Consider the following 16,211-nt stretch of genomic DNA (forward strand, 5'->3'; position numbering starts at 1 on the left):
CTCACTGTTCCTCTCTTCCTTCTCCTAAGTCAAGGTAAAAAGCAGAAAGTGAGAGCGTATACAACTACGAGGGGATGCTGGAGTTGAATAGTGGGTTCAATTGTTTTCAATTTATTTCGGTTTTATTATAATAGTTATAATGTAACGGTTTCCTACACACCTCAATTTAGGAAATTTCTAGGTCTCTGTTTTCTCAATTTTGGCGTTTTACGCTCTTCGTCCTGTCATCTTGCTGAATAAAAATCGGCAATAAATCATTAATTTAAGGAAAACAAGTTAGAATTTGATATAATATTATTTGCTACTTATCTACTGGCTTACTCACTTCTAAAACCGTTGTTTTCGGAAAATTTTGTTGGTTTCCGATTTTTGCCCAATTTTGCTCTCCTGGGTTTTTCATGTTCAATTAATGGTGGGTCTCGTTGGTTTCAAATCAGACGAAAGTATAACTTATCACTGAATTCAGTTGAAAGCTAAATAATAATAATATTAAATTGACAAACTTTTTAGCGACTCTTTATTTTTTTTTTGAACTCGGATTGTGATTAGTGGTTTTTTGAGTTGTCAGCAAAAAAATTTCAACAACGTTTCTAGCCTATTCTGTATAACATTCTTAATATGAATTCGTCTACCTTAGTAAAAACAGTTTTCAAAATGATTAAGATTAATAGAAAAATCTGCAAGTTTTTCTCTTCTGCCTAACGCATTATGGCAATCGATTATGATTGTTTTGATTTGCCTGCATTTGCCTAGTGTGTATTCTCTTTCTCCTTCAAATCTTGTTTTCTGCTTTGTTTGGTGATGTTGCAAATTGACACAGACGGACTCTCTCTCTCTCTTCTCTCTCTCTCTCTCTCTCACTCACTCTCTCTCTCTCTCTCTCTCTCTCTCTCTCTCTCTCTCTGTCTCTCTCTCTCTCTCTCTCTCTTGAGCCGTCTCTATATATGTTAGAACAAAGTCTTAGTCGTCTGAGGTACTTAGTGCCCTCGTGTCTAGACACGAGGTCGCATGACCAGGGGGACTATAGCTTTGATCCAATTTATTTAGAGAGCTGAATGGTACGAATGGGTTGAAATTGAAATTAGGATTATAATTTTGCGGATTAACTTGCAGTTTTGTAGAAAACCAAGTTTTCTTCAGTTTTCATGTTTATAATTTTTTTCAGCAGTTTCAATCATTTTTTTCTCCAAATCTTTGTCACCGTTGGCAATTTTTGACACAAGAGATGTTTTTGGTGCAATCTTAAGATCAGAGACAGCAATATCACCCGGTAATTCCAAATTTCCACTATTAATAAGTTGTGTATTGTTCGCTTTCTCAATTTTAAAACTCAGACTGAAAGAAGTGAAATACTGAACTTAAACCTAACGAAGTAGAAGTCAATTTTTTTGGTTTTCAACTTAGTGTCCTTTAGAACATTAAGTTTGGTTCAAAAACGAATATTTCACTTCTTTAAGTCTAAGTTCAATCTTTCAAAGCCCTCCTCCTCGAAGTTTTAGTGACCGATGAAATCGTACTCTGGGTCCTCTAATCTTTGTTAAATTAATACTTACAAATAAGGTAACAAAAAAAGTCCGGTAGCTTCAGAAAACAAGATCATCTAGCGATCAAGCTATTCATACTCACTTAAAATATCGATGGAAATGACTGACTGATCTGTAAAATGTACTGTTTCTTGCAATATGTAGAATAGCCATCAAAAAGGCCAATGAAAGCGTGCCAATGAAGCATTCCAAGAAGAAAGTTTGAGTTGAAGCATACATGACAGCAATTTGCTTCAATTTTCTAAAATCGACAAATGAAGTGAGGCGGAGTGTTGCCTTTGAAAATCGTGATTTGAACCTGCTGAGTGTTGTGAAGGCAGGGTTTCCAGAAAGGAATACAAAAAGTGAGAGTGAATCAAGCCCTGCTTAGTTTGGGCAGAACTTCTGAAACCCCCACCACCATTACCGTTATTCGGCTGGGACGTGCTTTAGTTGGGGGTTGGGGCATGTAATATATAGTAATAGTGACACTATGGTAATAGTGACACTATATTGAAATAGAAGGAACAGTGAATTGGTTTCAGCAGAGAATCATGAGCAAATTGACTGTGCGCTTATCACTTCGCGAGTTGGAAAAGCCCGAAAATCAACAGAAGAAGAACAATTTCCTGAAAGCGTGGAAACGGATCAAACAACTGCCACACACAAACCCAAACTCATTCTGGTCAATTGCAACTTATCACGGGATGCCTTTCAAGAACCATGAGTTCAAAGTGGATTCTAAAAAGGTAGTTAACTGGGGTGAGTTGTCGAAATGTGAATCGACAGTTATTGTCTAAGGGAATTTACCCTCCCAAACGCTAAATTCACGGTCTGAACCTTAATTTTTCTCGCCCTGTTTTGAATCAAAAGACCACAATTTAATTTACATTATATTATTTCAGTTCTGTTTCCTGAACTGACACGCAACAAAAAAGAAAGTCAAAGTTGTGACAAAAAACTTGAGTTTTTAGATTATGTTGAGAAATCGGTCTTATGCTTCATTACGATGCAGAGGTATACCCAAATCGTCATGCGCAGATATGCCCGATGTGTGTATCTCGTGTTCGTTTTTACTATGTTAATACATTGAAAGTGGTACAATATTGCGGAAAATAGCTACTTTGGCAGAAACCGGCAAAATGGAAGGGAGTATCGTATCCCGTGTTCGCAAAAGTGTCCAAATTTTAGCCGCGAAATACAAGTACAAACTCAATAACCTATTTTTCGCGCGAGTCCTATCACGCATCCGTTCAATTTACGTATGATTTTTTGCACGCAATGTAGCTCGATTTCGCATATAATCCGCAATAAAGCCTAACTTAATTACTACTTATTTAATTATGCCTTACTTATTACTACTAGTAGTACTTTATTACTACTTTATTACTACTTATTGTACTTTATTACTACTTATTACTACCTATTAGTACTATTTTTTAATACGTATTCAAATTGGCCAGTCCCACATTGATATACAAAGCCTTTGATGTGCGAGGGATATTTCGGAAAAAATCAATTTTTGTGGTTGCATGTATTTAAAGCAGTTTAAAGTCTTGAAAGCTTCAATTAAATCTTTATAAAAGTGCTTAATGCATGCGCAAAATGAGCGCAAATAATTGATACCTAAATTGAGCGGAAACGTACTACAAGATTTGTTACCAACTTTTCGCACCGAATGTTCTTTTATTTCGCTAAATTGTCGAATCCACTTTTGCGAAAAGTAAGATACAAAGGATGTCATCTAATTTCGTTCATTGTATGTAACTCATTTTCGAGACAATTTTACTAAGGCGGAAACTTTGAGGTATACCTCTGCAACGTAATGTTTGTAGTTAGTTGTGTATTCGGATTCGTTCTGATTTATTGAGCATGGAAGGATTTTTACACTAAAAAAAGATTGAAAAACAATTTTGCTTCATTTTTTGGCGTTTCACGATTTTTTATATAACAATTTCTTGAAGTACCTTCTTCAATAGCTCTTGCGGAAGATGTGACAAAAATACATTATTTTATTCTGAAGAAAACTTTTTGTCCAATCATATTGGATGAATTTTGCACTGTCGTGATAATTGAATCATAGTCAACCATTTTTCCACTGTTTATTGCGTCGCCTCATTCTTTTCATAATGCACAATTTCTAAAACTTTGCACTTTTCTTGCACATATGCTCAAATTTTGTATTTATGTCAATTTTTAGTCTGAGCATCTGGTAATGGCCATCTGTCTTCTGGATCATGCGTACAGTTTTCAATCGTCTGCCGTTTCAATTGTCAATGAGGGATGTTGGCTCTGCCAAGAGTCAACAATAAAGCAGCGTTCCGATCAGAGACTCATCTAAAGTCCGATGACTCTGATCAGAAACAAAAAGTCCAGCCGTTAGCAAATGCCGGTCCCCTCAAGAAGAAGTTTTGATTAACTGAAGACCACGACGTTTTTTGTGGAAAGTTGTCTAAGTTCATCCAATGAGTCAGAAATACAAACTAAGGGGTGTGGTTAAAAAATTTTTTCTCAGAATTGGCTTTTCCTTAGATGATTTTGATACTGCAAACACCAATTTTTATGAAATGGATATATTATAGCAAAATTAAGAGATTTGTTCATAATTAAAATCTTTCTCTGATCAGACTATTATGAGCGCACTTGGGTCTGATCATAGTCTGATTAAGGTCTCTGCAATGGTCTTATATTGATTCTGGACCATGGTATGAAGATGGTTTGATTATAGTCTGTTTAAAATCTGGACAATGGTCTGAATTTGCGTCTGATCATAAGCGCACTATAGTCTGGACAGTGGTCTGGGATCGGTCTGAGCAGAGGACATTTTGGTCTGTAAAGTCTAATCAGAGATCATTTTGGTCTGGAAGGTCTGATCAGAGGTAACTTCGGCCTTGAAAGTCTGATCAGAGGTCATTTCAGTCTGCATAGTCTGATCATAGCTCAATTTGGGTCTGGACCTAAATCTGGGCACAGTCGTTTTTGTCTGCATCAACAGATTGTTCGTAATTGCACCCTCTCAGCCCGTGTTTTCGAGACAATTTTACTAAGGCGGAAACTTTGAGGTATACCTCTGCAACGTAATGTATGTAGTTAGTTGTGTATTTGGATTCATTCTGATTTATTGAGCATGGAAGGATTTTTACACTAAAATAAGATTGAAAAACAATTTTGCTTCTTTCTTTGGCGTTTCATGAGTTTTTGGGAGTTTATATAACAATTTCTTGAAGTACCTTCTTCAATAGCTCTTGCGGAAGATGTGACAAAAATACATTATTTTATACTGAAGAAAACTTGATTTAAATTTTTGTCCAATCATATTGGATGAATTTCGCACTGTCGTGGTAATTGAATCATAGGCGACCATTTTTCCACTGTTTATTGCGTCGCCTCATTCTTTTCATAATGCACAATTTCTAAACCTTTGCACTTTTCTTGCACATATGCTCAAATTTTGTATTTATGTCAATTTTTAATCGGAGCATCTGGTAGTGGCCATCTGTCTTCTGGATCATGCGCACAGTTTCCAATCGTCTGCCGTTTCAATTGTCAATGAGGGATGTTGGCTCTGCCAAGAGTCAACAATAAAGCAGCGTTCCGATCAGAGACTCATCTAAAGTCCGATGACTCTGATCAGAAACAAAAAGTCCAGCTGTTAGCAAATGCCGGTCCCCTCAAGAGGAAGTTTTGATTAACTGAAGACCACGACGTTTTTTGTGGAAAGCTGTCTAAGTTCATCCATTGAGTCAGAAATGCAAACTAAGGGGTGTGGTTAAAAAAATTTTTTTCTCAACAGTTAGGTTTCGTTTTCATTAGCAATATTTTCAGAATTGGCTTTTCCTTAGATGATTTTAATACTGCAAACACCAGTTTTTATGAAATGAATATATTATAGCAAAATTAAGAGATTTGTTCATAATTAAAATCTTTCTCTGATCAGACTATTATGAGCGCACTTGGGTCTGATCATAGTCTGATTAAGGTCTGTGCAATGGTCTTAAATTGAGTCTGGACCATGGTCTGAAGATGGTCTGATTATAGTCTGTTTAAAGTCTGGACAATGGTCTGAATTTGGGTCTGATCATAAGCGCACTATAGTCTGGACAGTGGTCTGGGATCGGTCTGATCAGAGGACATTTTGGTCTGGAAAGTCTAATCAGAGATCATTTTGGTCTGGAAGGTCTGATCAGAGGTAACTTCGGTCTGGAAAGTCTGATCAGAGGTCATTTCAGTCTGCATAGTCTGATCATAGCTCAATTTGGGTCTGGACCTAAATCTGGGCACAGTCGTTTTTGTCTGCATCAACCGATTGTTCGTAATTGCACCATCTCAGCCCGTGTTTTGATTACTCTGCAAAGATGTCTGTAGCATATATAGGTAAAATAGACTGTCAAATTAATATACAGGTTTTTGCAATATCACGTGCAATATGAAGTGCCAGCGAAGTACCTGACAACAAAAACATATTTGGATATAGTTTGAGCTCTATACATGTTATTATAGTTCCTATGCAGTTTTTAATTGCCTATATCTGTTTTATAGCTGCTGAATTTTAAGCTGAGCAGAGCTATATTGCGTTGCTCTTGGTTTTTGAAGAATTTTTGAGTTGTATTGGGGCGCTGCCTTTTTTTACGACTCGAAGAGGAGTATTGGGGAAGTCCTTTTTTTTAATAAATTTTATTCGAGTGAATTTTGAAGCGGGAAATGAAACGCGTGAAAAAAGTTGGATTCATTTTAGCGCTGAACAAAAGTGAAGAACGGAGCGAAAAGAGAGTGGTTTTTGTTCATACCGCTGTTTTTGAGAGAGCGAAAAGTTGATGTGTGAAAAAATTTTCTCAAAGCAAGCGAATTTTTGATGTTTTTGTGCGGCTTTTAAAAGCAGTTTTTTGCAACTTATGATGGTTATGAGGTTTGATTATGATATAATATTAGTTTTAGGCGGGTTCTGTTAGGAATTGAAGGCTTCAAGTAGTTAATTCTGAGTTTATTGCTAATTTTGAGTTTTTTGATCAGTTTTCCTAATTTTTAGGCGCAATTTAATAATTTTTGGCCTGTTGTTTTGTTTTAATTCGTTAGTGGGATTTGAATGGAAGCCTGTTACTTAAGGAATATTCAGCTAACAATTGACTGAAGTTTTATTGATGTAAATCATTCTTTTCTTCGGAAAACTGACAGAAAATTTGAGAAGTTTAAAACCAAAGTTTTTTGGATTTTTTCTTTTTTTAATCTCAGACAAGTTTCTTAGCCTATTATGATTTGCCTATTGGTTTGCGAGATTTTTATTGCTCTAATTGCGAAGGAATTTTATTCGGCTTTATGTTTCATTGTACTACAAAAAAAAACTCATGTTAACAAAACTTAAGTTTTTCATAGTTCTTTTTTCAATTTGTTTTTGAACGCCATTTCTTTTATTCTTTAATTTTTTAGGCTATTTGTGGAGGTTCAGGGTTCACAATAGTTGTTCAGTTGTTTAGTAATAAGGTTGGGCAATTTTCTTTGAGTAGTTTCCGGAATTCTTCCGGCTATTTTTTTTTGTAATCAGTTTTATTGGAGTGATTTTTGAAGCGGGAAATGAAACGCGTGTAAAAAATTGGAGTGATTTTGGGGCTGAACGAATCTTAAGAGCGGAGTGAAAATTGAGTCGTTTTTATTGATACCGCTGTATTTGAGAGAGAGCGAGAAATTGATTTGAGAAAAAGTTTTCTCCAAGCGAGAGAAATATTTTTGTTCACGTGAGGCTTTTAAAAGCAGTTTTTCTTCAATTTTTGATGATTATGAGGTTTGAGTATGATATTGCATTAGTTCTAGGCTTGTTTTGATAAGAATTGAAGGCTTCAATTAGTTAAGTCTGAGTTTAATGGTAATTTGCATATTTTTGATCAGTTTTGCTGATTTTTAGGCGCAATTTAAAAATTGTGGGCCTTTTTTTGTTTTAATACCATAAGTGAGATTTGTATGGAAGCTTGTTATTTAAGGAATATTCAGCTAACAATTGACTGGAGTTTTATTGATGTAAATAATTCTTTTCTTCGGAAAGTTGACAGAAAATTTGAGAAATTCAAAACCATTTTTTTTTTGAATTTTGTTCTTTTTTTTAATCTTAGACAAGTTTCTTAGCCTATTATGACTTGCCTATTGTTTTGCGGGATTTCTATTGCTCTAATTGCAAAGTCATTTTATTCGGCTTGATGTTTCATTGTACCACAAAAAAAACTCAAGTTAAAACAAATCTTAATTTTTCATAGTTTTTTTTTTCAATTTGTTTTTGAACGCCGATTCTGTTATTCTTTAATTTTTTTAAGGCATTTGGGGAGGTTCAGGGTTCTCAATAGTTGTTCAGTTGTTTAGTCATAAGTTTGGGCAATTTTCTTCGAGTAGTTTCCCGAATTCTTCTGGCTATGTTTTTTGTAATCAATTTTATTGGAGTGATTTTTGAAGCGGGAAATGAAACGCGTGAAAAAAATTGGAGTGATTTTGAGGCTGAACGAATCTTAAGAGCGGAGCGAAAAGTGAGTGGTTTTTATTGATACCGCTGTATCTGAGAGAGCAAGAAATTGATGTGAGAAGAAATTTTCTCTAAGCGAGAGATATAATTTTGATCACGTGCGGCTTTTAAAAGCAGTTTTTCCGCAACTTTTGATGATTATGAGGTTTGAGTATGATATTGTTTTAGTTCTAGGCTTGTTTTGATAAGAATTAAAGGCTTCAAGTAGTTAATTCTGAGTTTAATGCCAATTTGGATTTTTTTAATCAGTTTTGCTGATTTTTAGGCGCAATTTAAAAATTGTGGGCCTTTTTTTGTTTTAATACCATAAGTGGGATTTGAATGGAAGCCTGTTACTTAGGGAATATTCAGCTAACAATTGACTGGAGTTTTATTGATGTGTATCATTCTTTTCTTCGGAAAATTGACAGAAAATTTGAGAAGTTTAAAACCAATCTTTTTTTTGAATTTTTTCTTTTTTTAATCTTAGACAAGTTTCTTAGCCTATTATGACTTGCCTATTGTTTTGCGAGATTTTCATTGCTCTTATCGCAAAGAAATTTTATTCGGCTTGATGTTTCTTTGTACTACAAAAAACTTCAAGTTAAAACAAATACTTAAGTTTTCATAGTTTTTTTTCAATTTGTTTTTGAACGCCAATTCTGTTATTCTTTAATTTTTTAAGGCATTTGTGGAGGTTCAGGGTTCTCAATAGTTGTTCAGTTGTTTAGTCATAAGGTTGGGCAATTTTCTTCGAGTAGTTTCCGGAATTCTTCCGGCTATGTTTTTTGTAATCAATTTTATTGGAGTGATTTTTGAAGCGGGAAATGAAACGCGAGAAAAAAATTGGAGTGATTTTGCGGCTGAACGAATCTTAAGAGCGGAGCAAAAAGTGAGTGGTTTTTATTGATACCTCTGTATTTGAGAGAGCGAGAAATTGATGTGAGAAAAAATTTTCTCTAAGCGAGAAATATATTTTTGATCTCGTGCGGCTTCTAAAAGCAGTGTTTCTGTAACTTTTGATGATTATGAGGTTTGAGTATGATATTGTATTAGTTCTACGCTTGTTTTGATAAGAATTGAAGGCTTCAAGTAGTTAATTCTGAGTTTAATGACAACTTGGATATTTTAGATCAGTTCTGCTTATTTTTAGGCGCAATTTAAAAATTGGGGGCCTTTTTTTGTTTTAATACCATAAGTAAGATTTGTATGGAAGCCTGCTACTTGAGGAATATTCAGCTAACAATTGACTGGAGTTTTTTTGATGTGAATCATTCTTTTCTTCGGAAAATTGACAGAAAATTTGAGAAGTTTAAAACCAATTTTTTTTTGAATATTTTCTTTTTTTAATCTCAGACAAGTTTCTTAGCCTATTATAACTTGCCTATTGTTTTGCGAGATTTTCATTGCTCTAATTGCAAAGGAATTTTATTCGGCTTGATGTTTCATTGTACTAAAAAATAACTCAAGTTAAAAAAACTTAAGTTTTCATAGTTCTTTTTTCAATTTGTTTTTGATCGCCATTTCTTTTATTCTTTAATTTTTTAAGGCATTTGTGGAGGTTCAGGGTTCACAATAGTTGTTCAGTTGTTTAGTTATAAGGTTGGGCAATTTTCTTCGAGTAGTTTCCGGAATTCTTCCGGCTATGTTTTTTGTAATCAATTTTATTGGAGTGATTTTTGAAGCGGGAAATGAAACGCGAGAAAAAAATTGGATTGATTTTGCGGCTGAACGAATCGTAAGAGCGGAGCGAAAAGCGAGTGGTTTTTTTGATACCTCTGTATTTGAGAGAGCGAGAAATTGATGTGAGAAAAAATTTTCTCTAAGTGAGAGATAAATTTTTGATCACGTGCGGCTTTTAAAAGCAATTTTTCTGCAACTTTTGATGATTATGAGGTTTGAGTATGATATTGTATTAGTTTTAGGCTTGTTTTGATAAGAATTGAAGGCTTCAAGTGGTTAATTCTGAGTTTAATGCTAATTTGGGTTTTTTTGATCAGTCTTGCTGATTTTTAGGCGCAATTTAAAAATTGTGGGCCTTTTTTTGTTTTAATACCATAAGAGGGATTTGAATGGAAGCCTGTTACTTAAGGAATATTCAGCTAACAATTGACTGGAGTTTTCTTGTTGTAAATCATTCTTTTCTTCGGAAAATTGACAGAAAATTTGAGAAGTTTAAAACCAATTTTGGTTTTGAATTTTTTCTCTTTTTTTAATTTTAGACAAGTTTCTTAGCCTATTCTGACTTGGCTATTGTTTTGCGAGATTTTCATTGCTCTAATTGCAAAGGAATTTTATTCGGCTTGATGTTTCATTGTACTACAAAAAAACTCAAGTTAAAAAAAATTAAGTTTTCATAGTTCTTTTTTCAATTTGTTTTTGAACGCCATTTCTTTTATTCTTTAATTTTTTAAGGCATTTGTGGAGGTTCAGGGTTCACAATAGTTGTTCAGTTGTTTAGTCATAAGGTTGGGCAATTTTCTTCGAGTAGTTTCCGGAATTCTTCCGGCTATGTTTTTTGTAATCAATTTTGTTGGAGTGATTTTTGAAGCGGGAAATGAAACGCGAGAAAAAAATTGGAGTGATTTCGCGGCTGAACGAATCTTAAGAGCGGAGCGAAAAGTGAGTGGTTTTTATTGATACCGCTGTATTTGAGAGAGCAAGAAATTGATGTGAGAAAAAATTTTCTCTAAGCGAGAGATATAATTTTGATCACGTGCGGCTTTTAAAAGAAGTTTTTCCGCAACTTTTGATGATTATGAGGTTTGAGTATGATATTGTTTTAGTTCTAGGCTTGTTTTGATAAGAATTTAAGGCTTCAAGTAGTTAATTCTGAGTTTAATGCTAATTTGGGTTTTTTTGATCAGTTTTGCTGATTTTTAGGAGCAATTTAAAAATTGTGGGCCTTTTTTTGTTTTAATACCATAAGAGGGATTTGAATGGAAGCCTGTTACTTAAGGAATATTCAGCTAACAATTGACTGGAGTTTTTTTGTTGTAAATCATTCTTTTCTTCGGAAAATTGACAGAAAATTTGAGAAGTTTAAAACCAATTTTGGTTTTGAATTTTTTCTCTTTTTTTAATTTTAGACAAGTTTCTTAGCCTATTCTGACTTGGTTATTGTTTTGCGAGATTTTCATTGCTCTAATTGCAAAGGAATTTTATTCGGCTTGATGTTTCATTGTACTACAAAAAAACTCAAGTTAAAAAAAACTTAAGTTTTCATAGTTCTTTTTTCAATTTGTTTTTGAACGCCATTTCTTTTATTCTTTAATTTTTTAAGGCATTTGTGGAGGTTCAGGGTTCACAATAGTTGTTCAGTTGTTTAGTCATAAGGTTGGGCAATTTTCTTCGAGTAGTTTCCGGAATTCTTCCGGCTATGTTTTTTGTAATCAATTTTGTTGGAGTGATTTTTGAAGCGGGAAATGAAACGCGAGAAAAAAATTGGAGTGATTTCGCGGCTGAACGAATCTTAAGAGCGGAGCAAAAAGTGAGTGGTTTTTATTGATACCTCTGTATTTGAGAGAGCGAGAAATTAATGTGAGAAAAAATTTTCGCTAAGTGAGAGATATATTTTCGATCACGTGCGGCTTTTAAAAGCAGTTTTCTGCAAGTTTTGATGATTATGAGATTTGAGTATGATATTGTATTAGTTTTAGGCTTGTTTTGATAAGAATTGGTGCTTCAAGTAGTTAATTCTGAGTTTAATGCTAATTTGGATATTTTTGATCAGTTTTGCTGATTTTTAGGCGCAATTTGAAAATTGTGGGCCTTTTTTGTTTTAATACCTTAAGTGGGGTTTGAATGTTACTTGAGGAATATTTAGCTAACATTTTACTAATGTTTTATTGATGTAAATCAATCTTTTCTTCTAAAAATTGAAAGCAAATTTCAGAAATTTTAAACCAATTTTCTTATTTTTTGCAGTTTTTCTTCTTTGTGTTAGACAAGTTACTTAGCCTAATATTAGCTGCCCATTGAATTGTACTTCAGGACTTGTCCTGCTATGATTTTTGATTCCTCGTCTGATGCTCTTTTTCGTTTTTTATTTTTTCAAACAGCAAAGCAAAAAAAGTCACATTTTTTGAATGACTTCTTCCTTTCACTAACGGCGCTCTTATTATAAAGTAGAGTGAGAAAACGGTGTTTGAACAAAAGTTCGGTTTCTCGTCAGTAGTTGATTTTTCACATTCGGCAAGTTCACTTTGATTTTTCTTGGATTAGATTTTTTTCTAAATGGTTCTCCCCTGCCATTCATAGTTCATTCGAGGCCTCATTTTTTGTTCCAACCAAATTTCCATTCCTCGCTTGAGGTTTTTTGTCCACATGCGGCATCTTGACAATGATTTTCTGTTTTTTTTTATTTTTTTCATCTAATTTTTTTCGAAATGGTTTTCCCAATTCACTTATAGTCAGTTCTAGATCCAGTTTTCTGTTTAGTCAAAGAAAAGTCTTTGAACTGTACTTCAGGACTTGTCCTGCTATGATTTTTGATTCCTCGTCTGATGCTCTTTTTCGTTTTTTATTTTTTCACACAGCAAAGCTGAAAAAGTCACATTTTTTGAATGACTTCTTCCTTTCACTAACGGCGCTCTAATTATAAAGTAGAGTGAGAAAACGGTGTTTGAACAAAAGTTCGGTTTCTCGTCAGTAGTTGATTGTTCACATTCGGCAAGTTCACTTTGATTTTTCTTGGATTAGATTTTTTTCTAAATGGTTTTCCCCTGCCATTCATAGTTCAATCGAGGCCTTATTTTTTGTTCCAACCAAATTTCCATTCCTCGCTTGCGGTTTTTTGTCCACATGCGGCATCTTGACATTGATTTTCTGTTTTTTTTATTTTTTTCATCTAATTTTTTTCGAAATGGTTTTCCCAATTCACTTATAGTCAGTTCTAGATCCAGTTTTCTGTTTAGTCAAAGAAAAGTCTTTGAATTGTACTTCAGGACTTGTCCTGCTATGATTTTTGATTCCTCGTCTGATGCTCTTTTTCGTTTTTTATTTTTTCACACAGCAAAGCTGAAAAAGTCACATTTTTTGAATGACTTCTTCCTTTCACTAACGGCGCTCTAATTATAAAGTAGAGTGAGAAAACGGTGTTTGAACAAAAGTTCGGTTTCTCGTCATAGTTGATTGTTCACATTCGGCAAGTTCACTTTGATTTTTCTTGGATTAGATTTTTTTCTAAATGGTTTTCCCCTGCCATTCATAGTTCATTCGAGGCCTTAATTTTTGTTCCAACCAAATTTCCATTCCTCGCTTGCGGTTTTTTGTCCACATGCGGCATCTTGACATTGAATTTCTGTTTTTTTTATTTTTTTCATCTAATTTTTTTCGAAATGGTTTTCCCAATTCACTTATAGTCAGTTCTAGATCCAGTTTTCTGTTTAGTCAAAGAAAAGTCTTTGAATTGTACTTCAGGACTTGTCCTGCTATGATTTTTGATTCCTCGTCTGATGCTCTTTTTCGTTTTTTATTTTTTCACACAGCAAAGCTGAAAAAGTCACATTTTTGAATGACTTCTTCCTTTCACTAACGGCGCTCTAATTATAAAGTAGAGTGAGAAAACGGTGTTTGAACAAAAGTTCGGTTTCTCGCCAGTAGTTGATTGTTCACATTCGGCAAGTTAACTTTGATTTTTCTTGGATTAGATTTTTTTCTAAATGGTTTTCCCATTCCATTCATAGTTCATTCGAGGCCTTATTTTTTGTTCCAACCAAATTTCCATTCCTCGCTTGCGGTTTTTTGTCCACATGAGGCATCTTGACATTGATTTTCTGTTTTTTTTTTATTTTTTTTATCTGATATCTTCCGAAATGGTTTTCCCAATTCACTCATAGTCAGTTCTAGATCTAGTTTTCTGTTTAGTCAATGAAAAGTTTTTGAATTGTACTTCAGGACTTGTCCTGCTATGATTTCTGATTCCTCGTCTGAGGCTCTTTTTCGTTTTTTATTTTTTTCACACAGCAAAGCTGAAAAATTCACATTTTTTGAATGACTTCTTCCTTTCACTAACGGCGTTTTCGCGCTTGACGTCATTTCTCACTCTCTTTAGCAAAATTTTTTTGCGTGATTAGATTTTGATCACAAGTGACTTACCTCACTCAAAAAATGACTTTTGCACTTTAAAATTTAAGTATAAATTGAATTTGTTTAAGATCAAAGGAACTCATATGTGCAGTAAAGCTCTCTAATAAGAGGCTTCTGCGGGATGAATTTTAGCAGGCTTTATTGATTTATCGCTGAATGTTTTTTACTTAGCTTTTTGAGCGGTGTCGATTTTTTACTCAAAATGTATCTGTTTCCGTTTCTATCTCTTTTATACTCGCGGGTCTATTTTTTCGCAGCTACTCCGGCAATCTGCCGGCTATGTTTCTGATTTATATGTAATTTCTAATATCAAATAAACAACATTTTAGTCAAAATTTAAATCTTCAATATAAACATCTTCAATTTTTTTAGTTTCAGGAGAAAAACAACTTCCAAATTGTTTCCCAGGTAGATTTTGAAGTTGACACAAAGGGGTGTTTGATGCATTGAAAGTTCAGCCAATTTAGGTAAGCTTTACTGGTTTTTTTACGATATTTACAAAAAACTCAGGTTTTTTGAAAATTTATGTCATTTTTTAGGTTTCAACAGCCTCAAGAGCCACATCTAGGGTTTGATTATAGGTTATTGCGTAGCTTTTAGATGTAATGGAGTTTTTTTTCAAGATTTAAGTCTCAACAATTTTTTAAAGAAGTATTTGCATCTTTTCAAGTTTTTGAATCTTTTCGATTTTTATAATCATTTTTTTCCGGTACCGGGGTCCTAGGGACCACTCTTCCAAGTTTTGATGATAAGCTGTCGCATAGTTTCTAGAGTTATTGGAATGTTTATCAATATTTTAATGATTCCAGTTTTAGCAAATTCTTGATAAAATTTTTTTTTCAAATTTTTGGAAAATTATTGTCATGTTCCAAGTTTATGGATGCTTATGAGTCAGTGAAATTCTTTGAGGCTTGAAGTAGAATACTGGATAATTTCTTGAGACAATGAAGTGATGTTGAAGATCTTAATTTGTGGAATTTTGGCAAGATGTTGATAAAATTTGCGATCGTTTTCAAATTTTTTTTCCTTTTGTGAGTTTATCGACCATTACTGGCCAACAAAGATTTTGGCAGATGGGTTACTTGACATAACTCCAGAGACAAAAAATAGTTTTGAACATTTTCACTGCAAAATATGGAAGCTTTTTTCTTAAACCTTGCAATTTTTTGCATATTTTTAAAATATCGGTTTTTTTATTTGTATATTAAAAAGGCTAGAAAACTATAAGTTGCAGAGTCAAATCAAACTACAGGTAGCCTTCCGCGTTCGTTTGAGAGCTATTCGGTCGACGTTAATCCTTTATGTTTTATGTGTTTTTGTTGCTCGAATTTCGGGGAAAGGGGATGAGGCGATGAGAACGGAATTATACTTGCCCCGTACTGATATTGACTTGGCGTTAAGTACGGGAACAGATTATATTTTGACAGCTGCAATTATTTTCTCGACACATTGACAGCTAAGAATAATCGTGATGGTCTTTTCTTGTGTTGACAGCAGGAATTTTTCAAAATGTCAGTGAAACAGGACCTTGAGTTTAGGTACCTAAATTTATTTCTCTCATTCCATACTAGCACCATGCATGATTTTTAGGTTTTTTTCTGGAATCAAATGTAATATCTTTGATCTCGTTAGTGGATCATACAGTTTTTGAAGCATTAGGGCTTGCCCAAGTCGAAGAGTCCGCTCAAATTGCGCTCAAAAAATGCAAGAGATGGCCGGAATGAGCGGAATTTGACCGGAATGAGCGGATTCGATAAAAAATAATGCAAGAAATGAGCGGAGTTTAAGCGGAATAAAAAATGCAAGGAATGAGCGGAATTTAAGCGGGAAAAGAATGCAAGAAATGAGAGGAATTTGATCGGAATATAAAATGCAGGAAATGAGCGGATTATGACATGACCAAAAAATGTATACACTTTTAGCGGAAACATTGAACTTCCGAATGCTCATTTCTTGCATTTTTTATTCCGCTCAAATTCCGCTCATTTCTTGCATTTTTTATCCGCTCAAAATCCGCTCATTTCTTGCATTTTTTATTCCGCTCATATTCCGCTCATTTCTTGCATTTTGTATTCCGCTCAAATTCCGCTCATTTTTTGCATTTTTTCTCCGCTCAA

At 34.1% G+C, this 16,211-nt stretch overlaps 1 protein-coding gene across 1 annotated transcript in view; it reads left to right on the forward strand.

Moving 5' to 3' along the window:
* The first annotated feature begins 2,061 nt into the window (after positions 1-2,061).
* Positions 2,062-16,211, forward strand: part of LOC142352080 (tyrosinase HcTyr2-like) — a 137,860-nt gene continuing 123,710 nt past the window's right edge. Inside the window, exon 1 of the mRNA XM_075404443.1 lies at positions 2,062-2,272. Within this exon, the coding sequence (XP_075260558.1) occupies positions 2,078-2,272 (195 nt within the window). The 5' untranslated portion in view covers positions 2,062-2,077. The remainder of the gene's footprint in view (positions 2,273-16,211) is intronic.

The sequence above is a fragment of the Convolutriloba macropyga genome, chromosome 13, assembly GCF_964194025.1.
Source record: "Convolutriloba macropyga chromosome 13, txConMacr16.3, whole genome shotgun sequence".
Taxonomy (NCBI): domain Eukaryota; kingdom Metazoa; phylum Xenacoelomorpha; order Acoela; family Convolutidae; genus Convolutriloba; species Convolutriloba macropyga.